Raw genomic sequence first — 15508 nt, forward strand, 5'->3', positions numbered from 1 at the left:
GGGAAAATCCTTGGAGCATCAGGAAGAAAGGCCGTGGCCAGAGAGCAGTGAGAAGAAGGATTTGGGAGGAGTTCACAGGAGGTAAGAGCTAGGGTGTATAGGGCCTGTGGTCAGAGTTTAGGTTTTATTCTGAGAGCAATGGGAAGCCACTGACTGTGTTAAGCAAGAGTGGCAACCTGATTAAAGATCACTGTGTACTCACTGCCTTGTTGTTTGTAATAGCAGATTAGAAACAAATTCCATTGATATGGGGCCGGGTCAAATACATGTAGGTTCATCCCAGTGGTCTGCAGCAGTTAAAGACTATGAGGCAGGTCTGTATGTACTGCCAGAGAAAGATTCACAGGATACCCTAAGAAGCAAAAAAACAAGAAATAGAATACAGCATAAAATATACTGCCACTATATTTTTGAAAGTGATTTTATATATATATATATATATATATGTATATATATATACATATATATATATATGTGTGTGTGTGTGTATGTGTATATATAGATAGATATGTGTATATATATATATGTGTGTGTGTGTATATATATATATATATATATAGGCTTGCCTGTGTATAAAAGTGTAAAATCCTACATTAAGTATACACAAGGAGAGGCACCTGGGTGGCTCAGTCAGTTGAGTGTCCAACTTTGGCTCAGGTCATGATCTCATGGCTCATGGGGTGACGACCCACATCAGGCTCTGTGCTGATAGCTCACAGCCTGGAGCCTGCTTCACATTCTGTCTCTTCTTCTCTCTCTGCCACTGCTCTGCTTGCACTCTCTTTCTGTCTCTCTCTCTCTCTCTCTCTCTCTCTCTCTCAAAAATATTTTTTAAAAAGGATATACAAGGAGCTGGTAAGGAGCAACACAAGGAGTTGCTTCTGGGGAGGGAAACTGAGACACAGGGTGGACGGGAGGCCTACTCTTCACCGTGTCTCCTTTTGTATGTTTGAATATATTGGTATGCCTTTGTTACATATTCAGCAAAAAAAGGTAGCTTGTCTAAATCACAATCACTGTGCTGTGTGGAGAGAGCACATTGAGAGATGGTGGTGGCTTGACCATGAAGTTGGTAATAGGATGGAGAGAAGTGGGTGGATTCAAGATCTACTTTAGAGGCAGGGCCAGCTGGACTCTGTGTATTCCACACTGACTTTCCCTGCTCCCACTTGTTCAGGAAAGCTTTGTGCATTGAGATTGGAACTGGGCTTCCCTGACTCTCCTCTGACTTCTGTGACACCTTTGTGGAAGGAAGAGCTCTTTGGCTCCTTCTAGGTGCTAAGAGCTTCAGAACTCTAGAGACTATCTAACACATCACAATATGGAGGACATCATTACAGACACATGCCCTTTTCACATCCTCATCCAACTTGTAGATGATTTTTTTAAGTAATCTCTAGGCCCAACATAGGGCTTGAACTCTTGATCCTGAGATCAAAAATCGGATGCTCTACCAACTGAGCCAGCCAGGTGCCCCTAGATGATCTTTAATGACAATCAAAACACAGTTACACTGAAGAAGCACTATCGTTTCTCAATGGAGCTTGCTTTCTTTGCAGAGAGATGCCAAAGGCCAGTACCTGTTTGACCTTCTTTGCCACCACCTGAACCTTCTTGAGAAAGACTATTTTGGGATCCGCTTTGTGGACCCAGATAAGCAGCGGGTAAGTCAATATTCAAAGCACAAATGGAGGAGAGGATTTGTCAGTAGGCTGAGTCCTTGAACTGCCACTCATACTCATGATTTTAGCCTCAAGAGTCAGGGACCAACCGGGCCCTGCAGTTGGGTGTCATCTCTTCAGATCACCGTATTAGATATGGAAGCTCACCTAGTGTGGCCTGTTGTTTCACAGATGCTGAAATGGCAGCCCAGAGGGTTAAAGTGATTTGCCCAGTTGTCCAGTTGGAGGCAGAGCAGCTGGGCTGGGTCATGATCTTGGAGCATAGGTCACAGGCTGAGCCTCTCCTGCGTGCTTTCTAGTAAACGAGCTGAACCACCCTGTTCCAGTTAGGAAGGGTCTCACCTAAAGTGCCACGCCAATCTAGTGGGGGCAGAACAGAAAGATAAGTGAACTGACATGGGCCTTCCAACGCCTTGCAAATGCTGTAGTACTCATTCTGATGCACACAACATATGTGGCTCTATAGACACAGGGCACATTCCAGACAGATAGGAAAGCAAGTCCATTACCCCCAGGCCCCAGCCTCCCTCTCCACCTTCACCTCCCCTGACCTGTTTCCTCCAACACCATCCTCTCTTTATAGAGCCTTCACCTGTACAGTCCCCCTGCCTGGAACTTTTCTTCTCCCTGGCCTCACGCCTCCATACTCCATGCTTTTCTTCTGGCTAATTCCTCACATGTAATGTCTCAGCTTAGACTCTCACTTCTTCTTCACTTCCTCACTTCTTCCCCACTTCTTCCAGGGATTCTTCCCTAATCAACACTCCGAACGAGGGGCCATTCCTGTGTGCCCCCATGTGCCCTGTACTACCCCTGTTGTAGCATCTACACCATGCTGTGGCTGCCTGTTTGAAAACCTGTGTTCCCTGCAAAAATGTAAATCCCATGAGTGTGTGGGCTTGCTCTATATCCCATAGAACTAGCAGAGGGCCTAGAATATTCAGTAAATATTTGCCAAAGGAATGATGAGTGTGTGGGTTAATGGTTTATAATGCCAAAATTTTCCCCTCCACTCGCCCAGATGTTCCACTAGCAGAAACTTGCAGCTCCTCTAACTTCTCTTCATCAGCCCTTTCATTTCTGTGGGCATATAGTCTCCGGCACCCCCTCGAAGTGGGAAAGTATGCAGAAGCATCACCCTTTGCTATGCCCCTGCCCACCCCCTATTCATGAATCCACTGATTTTCTTCACAGTTCCAAACATGGGCTCCATCTCTGTTGTCACAAGGGCCTTGGAACCCCAGAAGACACAGCCCCCCAGCAGTACCCAGGACCTCAGATAACGAATGAATGGATCCGCCCCTCCTCATGCCAGAGTCAAGTGCTGTTTTGTTCTTTGATGCTCTGAGCCACTGTGTCTCCAGGTCACATTTAGAATTTTATACTGGACACATTAGCTTAAGGAAAGAATCCAAAGGACTGTATTCCTTTCCTTCAACAAGTCCTGCCCTCTTGACTGACATATTTTGGTCCTCCTGGCTCTGCAGAATTTTGAGCAGTGTCAAGGTCAGCCCCTCTCCATATAAAGTCTCTACTGTCTTGACCTAAATACTGTCCTTAGCTCTGGGCCATAGTATAAGACCCCAAAAGTGCCATGACACCAGGATGCTACATGTCCTCACATGCTGTACGTGTCCATTCACTATATAATAATGGGCTGTTTTTACAAGGGGTTTTCTTGTTGTTGTTTTGTTTTTGTTCTTGTTTTTGGTTTTTGGTCTGAGCTGTTTCTCCTTAAGAAGGAAAGCCGGTTACCCCAAGTTCTCTTTGTCTCCCAAAGAGAACAGCTTATGAAGAAAAGAGGACAAAGTGTACCATGTTCATTATTTTCTAGTTAGGTCAGAATGTACTTGAGACATATAAGAGAGTATATGGAGGTAAATAAAGATCAAAAGCAGGAGGAGACAGAAATATGAAGAAATGGGGGAGAGGAGAAATTAACATGTATGGAGTGGCAACTGTGTGCAGGGCTCTGCACTAGGTCTTTCAGCCGATGTTACTGGGCACCTAGTTGTATCAGGCACTGAGCTAAGAGCTTCACATATGTTCTTTAATCCTTAACACAGATGAGATGAGTATCCACAATTCAGATATCCATTCTCTGAATGAGTAAATAAAATCTTAGGTTAAGTAACTTGCCCAAAGCAGATGGCAATGCCAGTCTCCATCTCAGAGCTGTCTGATGCCAGAGTCTGTGTGGTTTCTAAGGCTCCATGCTGAATTCATCATACCTGATAGTTTCTGAAGTTGTGTGATGGCTCAGGGGTTAAGGCTTGAGAGAGTGCTTGAGAGTTGTGTGAAAATTATCATTCTAGATCTACTGACTCATGGTAGAGACAGAGCAGGTAAGCTCCCCGCTCTCTCAGGGTGTGAGGTCCTAAAATAAACCTCCTACCCTGGGGCAGCAGAACCCAAGCTCACATTCACCCCATCACTGCTTGCTCTGCATGGGTCCCCATGGGGGTCTGGGGATTCTCCTGGTCCCCCCTGGAGGAGATGCCCTCACTCCCCCTTTTCCCTATTCCTGGCTCAGGCCCAGGGCCCCAGCCTGCTTTCAGCCTCTCCTTTCAAGGTGGAGGTACCCTTTCAAGCCTCCAGAGCCTGCAGATTGTGCCACACTGTCCCAATGACCCAAATACAGATGGAAACTCCCCTCTGAACTTTCTTTTCTCTTCTCCTGACCCTTGCTCCCAGCCTCATGTTATCTATCAGTTTGCCAGTAATTCTGGGACCCAGATTTAGCCAGACTGCTACAGAAGGTAACTGTAACCATCACCATATTTTTGGAACCCTGGTTTTTCTGATTTCTCTATCAGACTGTCAAAAGCTCTTGGACAAGCTGTGAGGGCTTTCCCCTCCCTTCCCACCCCTCTCCTGTCCCCTCCTCCTGCCTCTCCTTTCTGGAGCCCTCACTGCAGTGCTGACCAAAGTCCTCCTCAGCTCTTGCCAAGAGGAATAGACTTTTTGTTATTCAGCTCCACCTGCCTTCTGCTGAGAGTGCATCTCATAGCCTTTCCTTGTAGTTTCTGTCTTCCTTTGTTTCTTTATTTTAATCTCTCAGTCAGGTGCCTGGGGGCATTCTGTTTACTGAGCCCCAGACACTTGCTGTGTTCTTCTTGCCGTACACAATTCTGATGTGCTCCGGTCAGACGGGCCTCCTCTGCCTTCATAGGCTCAGCCTGGAACCCCAGTTGTTTCCATGCAATTTCATCTCTTGCCTTTGCTTCCCTGTGAAGCCGAGCCGCGGTGGGCCTTGTAATGTGAGAAGGACCTCTTAACCACATTGAGTGGCTATAATGAGTTGCCAGCCTCGTGGGAACTCAGATCAGAGGAAGCAAGAGAGCAGAATGTCAGCCCAGATTATCCATGTGGAGCTGACGGAAGAACTGGCTCTTAGTGGGTCCATTAACTGCATGACCCACAGCCCAGCCCAGAAGGTAAGAGCTGGGAATTGCAGGAGGCCAGGATGCTGTCTGCATGGCCCTGGCTGCTTTCCTGCCAGAGGGAGGACTCTGCCAAGATGTTACACTAAATGGAAGTAGCCAGAAGAGAGGAAGATGTGGACGGGCTTCCATCGTCTGTTTGACGGCTATCCATTGAACACTATCCTAGGCATCGGTGGATGACATAGTTTTCTGCCTTCCCAGAGCTTAAGGCTAGTGGTTTTAGTCTACTTCCAGATAATCAAATCCCACTTAACAGCAGTCATAGCTCTCTGCAAACTGTCAAGTTTCCTGATTAGCATAAAAGCAACAAGCATCCATAATGCATTGTGTGAAGCATCTATGTAGAACTGGGAAATAGATACAGAATGGTCTCACTGCTTCCTTCCTGCAAATGTAAGTTCCATGGGAAAAAAATGTATTTCTACTATATCCTTCCTCTATGAAAATCCAAGGGAAATACAGTACTATCCTACACATTGGTTGTGGTTCGTTATCTTATGAGACTGAGACTTTAAACATCCCTGATGCCAAGGAATCCTGAGTATGTACGCTGTAACACAAGGGCTGGCAAGATGTTGCTCAAACAAAGATGGAGTATACACCAGCCATCCCTGCCTTCTCACCATGTATGAAATTCCACCTGTTAATACTTTCTAGAGCCATGACCAGTAGCCTCTGTCCCTACTGCCCACCCACCTCTGCCAAAAAATAGCTGGCACACAACATAAACACACACAACCCACTGAAGTCAGCATTTCCCTGTCCAAGCCAGGTGGGGTTTTGTCCCTATTACACATACGTGCATTCACTTGTGCCTACTGCTGTGCCAGAAATATGGCTCAGAGCTTTGGCACCCTGCTTTGGAAGGCAGCATTGCCGGGGAGGCCCAGAAATGGCATCTGAAGCTGGAACTCTTCCCCCTTCACAGCTGCTTCCATGGGGAACTTACTTCAGAAAACCCTATCACTCTCTACTCTCCAAGCCTACATGTCACAAGCTTTTGTGCTGCTTTCACCCTGGGCTACAATCCATCCAGTCACTGAAATTGGGTAAAACAAGTTATAGTTGACACTGCTTCTCTCATTAGTGTTTTCTTCTTCTGTGTTCTCTGTTTCAGCATTGGTTGGAGTTCACAAAGTCTGTGGTGAAGCAATTGAGATGTAAGTATTCATGAGAAGATGGGAAGCCTCACCCCTGGGGAGGGTGGGACAAAACCTCCCACTGATAGTAAGTCTTGGTGACTATCCACTGTTCTGACTGTGAGCTGGCCCTAAATATGTGAAGATCCTCTTAGGATGGTTCAGAAGGCTGTGCATCCCTGTGGGGAGGGAAGTCCAGTCGTCCTCTGGGGAGGGTGTTTCCTAATGGGCACATCTTTGTCTCTGCAGCGCAGCCTCCGTTCACCATGTGTTTCCGCGTGAAATTTTACCCTGCAGATCCTGCTGCGCTGAAAGAAGAAATAACCAGGTAAGGCTGAACTTCCCTCAGCCACTCAGACCTGTTGGGGAGGATAGGAAAGAGGCACTGAAACCTCTTAGATCCTCTATTTTGGAAGCTTCTAACTCTTATGAACAAGGAATCTTCCTAAATATAACCTTACCTCTTCTGTATTTCATTTCCACATGCTTTCTTTACTCACCCCCCTCAGTAGAACTGGAATGGAGTGAGCTTCTTTTCTTCAACAAGTGTGTATACTTCATTTTAAACTAGTCATCTACAGGGGCGCCTGGGTGGCTCAATCAGTTAAGTATCTGACTCTTGATATCAGCTCGCGTCATGATCTCACAGTTCATGGGATCGAGTCTCGCATCAGGCTCCGCACTGACAGCACAGAAACTTCTTGGGATTCTCTCTCTCCCTCTTTCTCTCTGCCCTTCCCCTGCTTGCTTGCTCTCTCTCTCTCTCTCTCTCAAAATAAATAAAAATAAACTTAAAAAAAAAAAGAAACTAGTCATCAACAAAGGGATCTGGAGTAACTATTTAATCAAAAGCATTTTTTTTCTTTTACCAAGGATGTGGCCCCCATGGATGTTTTTCAAGAGGGCAGGTTGCTTTTTTAGGGGATTGAAATAGACTCCAGTGGCCTAATGTACTTGAGAAATGCCGAAGTAGGACACTGAAAAATAAGCTGGGAAATACTGAAGATTTTAAATCCAAATGGATAAACCCCCAGTGTGCTAATGGATCAGGTCCGTGATAAACTCTTCATTGTGGGGATCATGCTCTGTGGCAGGCAGACAGCTGCATGGAATGAATCCTATCTCATCCAGCACCACTCGAGGATGAGAAAGAACTTTTGTGCCCACATTATCCTACAAGAGGGTCAATGAATAGGAGCTTCAGATCTTCACCAGGGTTTTGTGTATATGAGCCACATTCTCTCTGAAAGTCTTAGATCCAAGATCCAGGAATGCTCTGTAACGAGGATCCTTAACTTTTATATGAGAAATATCTAATTTTGACATTAGCAAAATGTTGATGTTACCTTGTAGAGATTGGGGCCTGAGGTCAAGAGGTGATGCCAGGGAATCCTAGAACTGAGGAGACAGCTCTGCCAACTCTCCCTGCAATTCCCCAAACCTTGGACACCACAGAAATTTGGATGAGGCTGTTGCCAGTTATATAGACTCTGTCCTATAAGGCCTTGCGATCTACTTCCAGATCCTGAACTGCTTGGAGGAATTCCGAAGAAAGGAAAGAGGAGGGAAGAAGGGAGGAAGAAAGAATATGGACCTATGTTCACTTCCTGTTCCGAAGAGCGTGTCCCTAGTTTTGTATCAGATAAAAAGGAGATGAAGTTTCTCTGAGAAGGAAAACGAGGAAAGGGGGAGAGAAGAGGGCAAGAAACAGGACTAAGTAATACAAAGGAAGCACAGAAGTAGGACAGAGAGGAAAAGTGGCTTCTTCACATGGACCCCAGTGGAGGGTGGGGGGAGTCTTGCAGTGGAGTTGGAAGCATGAGGAATGTTGTTTGCTTTGGATGTTTGGGGCAGTGCGTATGCACCAACTTTGAAGCACTGGGGCCAGTGAAATGTGTAGTTAGAACCAAACCTCATACTCCTTACTGGGCACAGAAACTGCAGGTTTGGGGCACCTGGGTGTCTCGGTCAGTTAAGCGTCTGACCTTTGATTTTGGCTCAGGTCATGATCTCATGGTTTGTGAGATCAAGCCCCACATTGGGCTCCGTGTTGAGCATGGAGCCTGCTTGAGATACTCTCTCTTTCCCTCTGCCCCTCTCCCCCACTTACACTCTCTCTCTAAAATAAATTTGAAAGAAAAGAAGAGGAAAGAAGGGAGGAAGGAGGGAGAGATGGAAGGAAGGAAAGGAAGGAAGGAAGGAAGGAAGGAAGGAAGGAAGGAAGGAAGGAAGGAAGGAAGAGCGAGGAAGAAAGAAAGAAAAAAAGGAAGGAGGGAAGGAATGAACGAACTGCAAGTTTTGATTGTCCACGTGGAAGTGGACGTGGCTCTACTTTGCTTCTGAAAACCAAGCTCATCCACATGACAGGAGAAATCTTGTAGTTTTAGGCAGGAGAGTAAGGGTAGAACCCCTATGAATGACAACTTAAACAGAGAGGACTTTTGGCAAAGCACTAGCCTGCCCTGCTCAGGACCCCCAGAGGATTAACCTCACTCTGAGCCTGTCCCAGCCCCTCCCCACTCCCCCTGCTCCCTGCTTTCCTGCCAAAAGAGGTGATGGTGCCAGGGCCGACCCAGAAGTCCACACTCCCGTCCACATGTCTGGACAAATTTAACACGCCTTTCTTGAGAACCCAGCACCTTGCCTCCTAACACCACACATCAGGATCGTCTGGTTTCCACCTCACTAGACCAACAGGGGGGATGACAGGGATTATTCTAACAACTCAGTGAGCTGCCAGTAAGAACACAGCAGACACATGGCTTTCTGATTTGATTAAAGGGCAAAAACACATGGTTATCTTGGCCCTTAGGAGGAGCTCTTAACACAATTTTCTAAGTCAAATGTTATTACATAATACTAATGTACAGACTCTCCTGCCCAAGAAGAAGCATAGACCTGGAAGCTCAGATCCTATTTCTGTCACTTCTTGGCTCTGTGGCCTTGGACATAAGATATTTAATCTGTCTGACCTTCAGACCCCTTATTTACAAAATGAGAAGAGTAACATCTACCACCTAGAATTGTTGGGAGAACTGACCACTACACTGGGATCTTGCACTTGGTAATACACCACCCCACCCCCCGCCCCCGCCAGCAAGGCTTACACTGAGCAGAGACTGCCAGATTGATTACATGGTCCATGCACCCCAAGGGCTCTGCATGGGACACGAGTACAATTAGTTCTGGCTTTTCTCCTTTGTTGATGTGAAAAAGGTACTTTTCTGATAATCCCTACTCCTCCTCTGCCCTTTTCCCCCACCAGCTAGAATCCTAACACTTAAGGAGCTAACTTTTGAGGATTCAGAGAGAAAGCCATCCCTGGTAATCAGTCATCCAAGTCCTCATGGTACAGCATGGGGACCAAGTCCAGGCCTCTCTCCAAGTCAGCCGACTTCAAAGGCACAGACAAAGGCACTGAAGCTCCCCTGCTTCCACATACATCTGTGCTGAGCATCCTTGACTGTTTTCCCCTTGCTCTCCACCTCACCAACCTTCCTTCCCTAGAATACATCTTTCAAGCATTGTTGGGGGTGTGAACCCCAGAATGCCTGGGCCTGATTTAGAGTCTTTGTGCCTCCTCTTCCCCAAGGCATCCTGTGGAGGCCTTGGAATTAGCCGCATCTTTCTCCTCATTCATGTCTCTGCTGATCTTGAGAAAGTGGGTACCTGCCCCAGCCTTACTAATTACCCATAATTCATTCCTGGCTTAAAGTCCTCCATGCCACCTTTCTGCCAAGCCAATTTAGCTGTCAGTGTATTTTTTCCTAGCGATATTGGTCCTAAATTTCAATGCCATCTCAGCTATTCCCATAAAGGCAGACTGAGAGGAGGGGATGAAATAGGAAGTAAAGAACTGTGCTTCAATTTATCTCTTGGACTCTTCCCAGATGATAAATTTAGTTGCCAAATCCTGATTAATCTCTTTTGTCATTTTGTAAAGTAATAAATAGATTTTCTTGTCTGAGCTAGAGACAAGGCAGAGAAAATGAGGATTAGGCACCAGATTTAGCGTTTAACAGGGACCGCAGGTGTATGAACTCTGGAAAGATCAAATAATAGAAAGAAACTGAGTGCAAATGGGGCCCCACCCTCTAAGGAAACAAAGCTGCCTGACATGTGTTTGAGCAGGTGCTCAAAAAAAAAAAAATGTTAATGGAATGAATGAATCTCTTCATGAATGGAGTTTATAGGTCATTTATTCCTTCAATGAATATCACTTGAGCCTAGCTTAGGCTAAGATGGACTGGCAAGCTTTTTCTATAAATAGTAAGTATTTTAGACATTGTGTACCATATGGTCTCTGTCATAACTACTCGGTTCTGTCTTTGCAGTGTGAACACAGCCAGAGACGATACCTAAATGAATGAGTATGGCTGCGTTCCAATAAATTTTTTTTTGTTTTTTAAATTTTTATTTGTTTTTTTTGTTTTTTAAATTTTTATTTATTTTTTGAGGGGGGGAGGGACAGAGAGAAGGGGACAGAGGATCTGAAGCAGGCTCCATGCTGACAGTAGAGAGCCTTGTGCGGGACTCGAACTCATGACCTGAGCTAAAGTCAGATGCTTAACCGACTGAGTCATCCAGGTGCCCCTAAAATTTTGCCTTATTTCATTGGAAACTCTGGTGGCAGGCCATAGTTTGCTGACCCCAGACCAAGGAATCAAAAAGAACTGGGTATAAATTCTAGGTTGTTCTTTAACTAGCTGTGTGACCAAGCAAGCAACAGTCTCTGCAGTCAGTCAGTTTCTTCATCTATGAAGCACAATAAAAACAGTAGTCACCTCAGAGTCACTGTGAGGACTGCATGAGACAGTACGTGTTCAACAGTACAGTGTGGTGGTGCCTGGCTGGCTCAGTTGGTAGAATGTATGACTCCTGATCTCAGGGTTGTAAGTTTGAGGCCCATGTTGGACGTGGAGCCTAGTTAGGACAACAAAATAAAATGAAACAAAAAAATACAGTACAATGTGTGGCTCACAACATGCACTCAGTAAATCATTATTGTTTTGTTATTGTTTTGTATGTGTCTCTCCCCACTGGAATGTAAACTCCATTAAGAGTAGGGACTCAGTTTTGTTCCCTTCTGTATTCCCAGAACCCATGACAGTGCCTGGCACAGTAAGTGCTCAGAACTGGATGGAGGGATGGAGGGATGGAGGGATGGATGGTGGCTGGGAGGGAGGGCAATTAGGTGAGCTAAGTAAAGGATGTACAAGCTCTCTAGAAGAATATTAAAAGTGAATTAAAAAATCATCTCTGACTCCAAGGAGCTTGCAGGCTAGTATGGGGGAAGAAAACATTCTAAACATGGTTAAAGAAAAGGGGTGGTAGAAAATAGAGGAGGCCAGGGAAAGAGTCTGATAAAGGAAAGTTGAGTCCAAAGAAAAAAAATCTTGGGAGAAACTCTTCAGGAGACACCACTGCTTTCCTGAAGTCAGAACTTTTAATTCTGGAAATACCTGTGGATTCGTCTCTACACTTTGATATCAGAAAGCACAGTGCCACAGCCAATACCTTGGAGAGATGTACATGTCACAGAAAGATAATTTTCCTTGGCTGTCTTTTAGGTTTTCACTTGGTCTGCCATCAGACGGTCCCAATTCACACCTCCCTCAATTTAGTACATTGTTGGCATTAAAACAAAAATGGAGGTGAGGCCAGGAAGAGATAAGTAAAGTTTACCCAAAAACGTGTCCTAAGGAACAGGCTTGTCTTAAATCTGGTCTAAAGCTGATTTCTTGTTCGGTTCCGACGAGAATTTCTCCCTGATGACATAGTTCTCTTGCCTGTATTCAGGACCCCTTTCTTGCTAACTGACAACTAACTGAATTACCACGGGGGTAGGAAAAGCACCAGGCCTTGAGTCAGGAGATCTTCCTTGACTCTGATCACTGTGTCACCTCAGAAAAGTCACTCTATATGTATAGCCTCTGTTTCCTCGCCTATGAGAGAATTAGGCTCTACAGCTCCTATTCTGAGGTTCTAAGATTGGGTAACCAAGCCAGCCTGTTCATCAGGAGCTGGGAACGCTACGTGGCCCTGGCAGGCCGATCTCCTGGCTGGAAACAAAGTGGCCCTAGTGGCGGTATCTCAGGCAACAAGAGAGACTTCCTTAGGCCCATGCATGGCAGGGGAGAATGTGCCAGGTTCTCTTGAGAATAGGTCTAAGAATGCTGTGGGTCATGTGGGATATATTTTCATGTCCAGCAACAGTGAGTCATTGGTTACCTCCTTCAGTGAATAAAACATGAAGCTTGATGAAAGCCACTGTAGCAGAAAAGGGAGGGGGGACCCCTAATACAACTCTGTACCCTGAAGCTGTTGGCCGATTCTTTCTTGGACTTAGTGACTTGCTAACAAACAGAATAAAGCAGAAGTGATAGTGTCTGAGATGAGGTCATAAAGAAGTGAATCCTCCTGTCAGGCCTATAGATGTTGGTCTTGAGTTCATTTCTTCTTGTCATCTAAAGAATGTGCTTTGGTTTTTTTTAGGATGTTGACTTGCCCCTCCTTCCCCTACCCCCTCTAATTGCTGCACCATTGTCTAACAATGTTCCTGTGGCCTTACCCTTGACCCCCCTGTAGATGTCCTACCTCCAAAACTCTGAATAAACCCCACCCAGCAGTGGAAAGCCTGTTTCCTTTCCAGCTCACTGGAGGCACCTGCCATGCACCCATTGATAAAGATGCCTGATAAAGATAATGGTTCTCAGGGTGAGGAGGAGCATGTCCCCCCTGGGTGGGAAGGGAGCAAATCAGAAGGCTTCAGCAGGGCTTTTATCAAACCCAGGAGCAAGAAGATACACACAGATTCTGATGTGCTCTCCCCCCACCCCAGGGGATGTTTTCCTCACCACCACATTGAGAATCAGTGCCCAGAGCTTTGTTGTCCGTTTCAGCTATCTCCTTTAGTCCAGTATCCCTGAATTGTAGCACAGAGAGCTGTAGAAGGAATGATATATGAACTCAGGCCCAGGGAATGATCACTGAGTGAAGGACAAAAGATTTGCTTCCATGTCCCACCAAAGGGACAGGGCCATTTAACAGTGACTAAGAGCCAACCTCAGGAGTCTTACAGTCAGTCCTGAATTTGAATCCTGACTCTGCCACTTCCCAGTTGTGTGCCCTTGAGAAAATTACTTAAGCCTCAGTTTCCTTATCTTAAAAAGGGGGGATGATACAACACTGTATGTTAACTATATTGGAATTAAATTTTTTCTAAAAGGGGGGGGGCGTGGATCATAGTACCTATTTCAAAGTATTAAGTGAGAATTAGATGAGCTATGCATGCAAAGTACATAACACCTGGCCTAGCAGATAGGAAGTGCTCAGTACACATCAGCTACTATCAGCTGTTGCTCTTGATGTCCTGCTTCTACTGAGGTGAGAGTTTTCTCTGTTTGAAGAAATGCTAGCCACAGGTTTCTATGCTTCCTTCACTGCTATTGAGCTCAGCCAATAATTGAAGGCTGTTCCACAAATGGACAGATTGGTTTGGCAAGCTGAGGCAGAACTCTTCCTTGGGCTGGTTCCTTCATGCTTCATTCCACTTCTTAAGAAGAAACATCAGCCAGAGTCCTAGGCAGGGAGAAGCCCAACTGGCCCCTCTCTGCTGACACAGGTTTCTTTTTCAGCATCGAATGGGCCAGGGCTGGCTCGTTCCAAAACCCAACACTGGGAGGGAGGACACAGTGCTTTTGCCAGGAAGCACCGTTTCTGTTTAGAGCTACCGAAGGAAACTAACAAGTTGTTTTGAATTGAATCCCAAATCAGTTCAGGGCAAAGTACTTAAAAAAGTCTTCAGGGAAATGGAAAATATGTTTGTTCTGTGGTGCCATTTTAAGTTTTTGTTTTTAAAATTCATTTAAAATTCATTTAAAAATTTCATAGGCTTATATTACATACTTATGTCTTTAAAGAAATCAGAGAAATCCTTTATAGTTCACCCTCTCTTTTCTCTCTAGGTATTTAGTCTTCCTACAGATCAAAAGGGATCTCTACCATGGCCGTCTCCTCTGTAAAACATCAGATGCTGCCTTGTTAGCAGCTTATATCCTTCAAGGTAATGACTTTTGACAGGATGAATGAACTTGCTTTCATGCTAAGTACTGATTATATTATTTCAGTCACCACAGATGACTACTTCTTGGATATAAACAGTATCTAACTTGAAGCAGAGTCTAGGTTGGATAGCTTCTTTGCCTAGCCTCCTTAGTCCCAGAAAGCTCTGACCACTCAACCCTAAACTGTGCGTAAGGTCTTCCTGCGGGCTTCTTTAGGTCATCATGACTCTGGGATTTCCTCCACCCTTGGTTGATAGAGTTACTGGGACTCTGGAGAGTCATCTGAATCAATTTTTCTAAGACTTTACATGCAAATCTCAAAGGTGTGAAGTATCTTGGAATTCTGGTTTCTCAGAGACCTTTCCATTCAGAGTGTTCAAAGTTGAAATGTTTACAAGTAACAGATATATTTCCTAACATGCTAATAATGTAGAGTTGAGTCTGTATCCAGCAGATTCCCAGACTGGCTTTTTTTTTTTTTTTTTTTTTTTGCAAAACATTGGGAAAGGTATGCACTCTTCATCTATGTGATGCCTTCTCCTTCCATGAAGTACAGGGGCTCCTGAGTGCCACTTCTAAGGCTTCCCTTAGTCCTTAGGCCTGAACTGTCCCCAGATTGTTCAGGACTACACTAAAATCATGAAGTTTCCTTCAAAGAATCTGAACTCTTAATTGGAAATCTGTGAACTCCAGGAAGCTACTTTGTAGAGAGAACCTGGAAAATGTTTGCCAAAAAAAAACTTCAGTTCATCTGTTAAGAGAAATATCATAGCTGTGTTAAGAATGTAAAAGTCAGGGGTACCTGGGTGGCTCAGTCAGTTAAGCATCCAACTTCGGTGTAGGTCATGATCTCATGGTTCGTGAGTTCAAGCCCTTTATGGGGGGATGGGTTGCTGGTGCCCAGAGCCTGGAGTCTGCTTTGGATTCTGTGTCTCACTCTCTCTCTGCCCCTCCCCTGTTCGAGCTCTGTCTCTCTCTCAAAAATAAACACACATTAAAAAAAATTGTTTTGAAAAAGAATGTAAAAGTCAACACATAGCAAGTTTGACTTCTGAGAGTCCTGTTTTTAAAAAATCACCTAACCGGCAACTCTAGAAGGTGCCTACCTAAGCTACCCAACTAGAGCTAAGCAACTCTAAATTACCCAAAGAGGCCCCTTTCATTTTTAAAGGAGA

At 45.1% G+C, this 15508-nt stretch overlaps 1 protein-coding gene across 1 annotated transcript in view; it reads left to right on the forward strand.

Annotated features, from left to right (window-relative positions):
* Window positions 1-1589: 1589 nt before the first annotated feature.
* FRMD5 (FERM domain containing 5) overlaps window positions 1590-15508 on the forward strand; it is a 44624-nt gene continuing 30705 nt past the window's right edge. The window contains exons 1-4 of the mRNA XM_047864254.1: window positions 1590-1664; window positions 6246-6288; window positions 6517-6595; window positions 14235-14332. Coding sequence (XP_047720210.1) covers window positions 6534-6595; window positions 14235-14332 — 160 coding nt within the window. The 5' untranslated portion in view covers window positions 1590-1664; window positions 6246-6288; window positions 6517-6533. The remainder of the gene's footprint in view (window positions 1665-6245; window positions 6289-6516; window positions 6596-14234; window positions 14333-15508) is intronic.

This window comes from Prionailurus viverrinus, chromosome B3 (assembly GCF_022837055.1).
Source record: "Prionailurus viverrinus isolate Anna chromosome B3, UM_Priviv_1.0, whole genome shotgun sequence".
Taxonomy (NCBI): domain Eukaryota; kingdom Metazoa; phylum Chordata; class Mammalia; order Carnivora; family Felidae; genus Prionailurus; species Prionailurus viverrinus.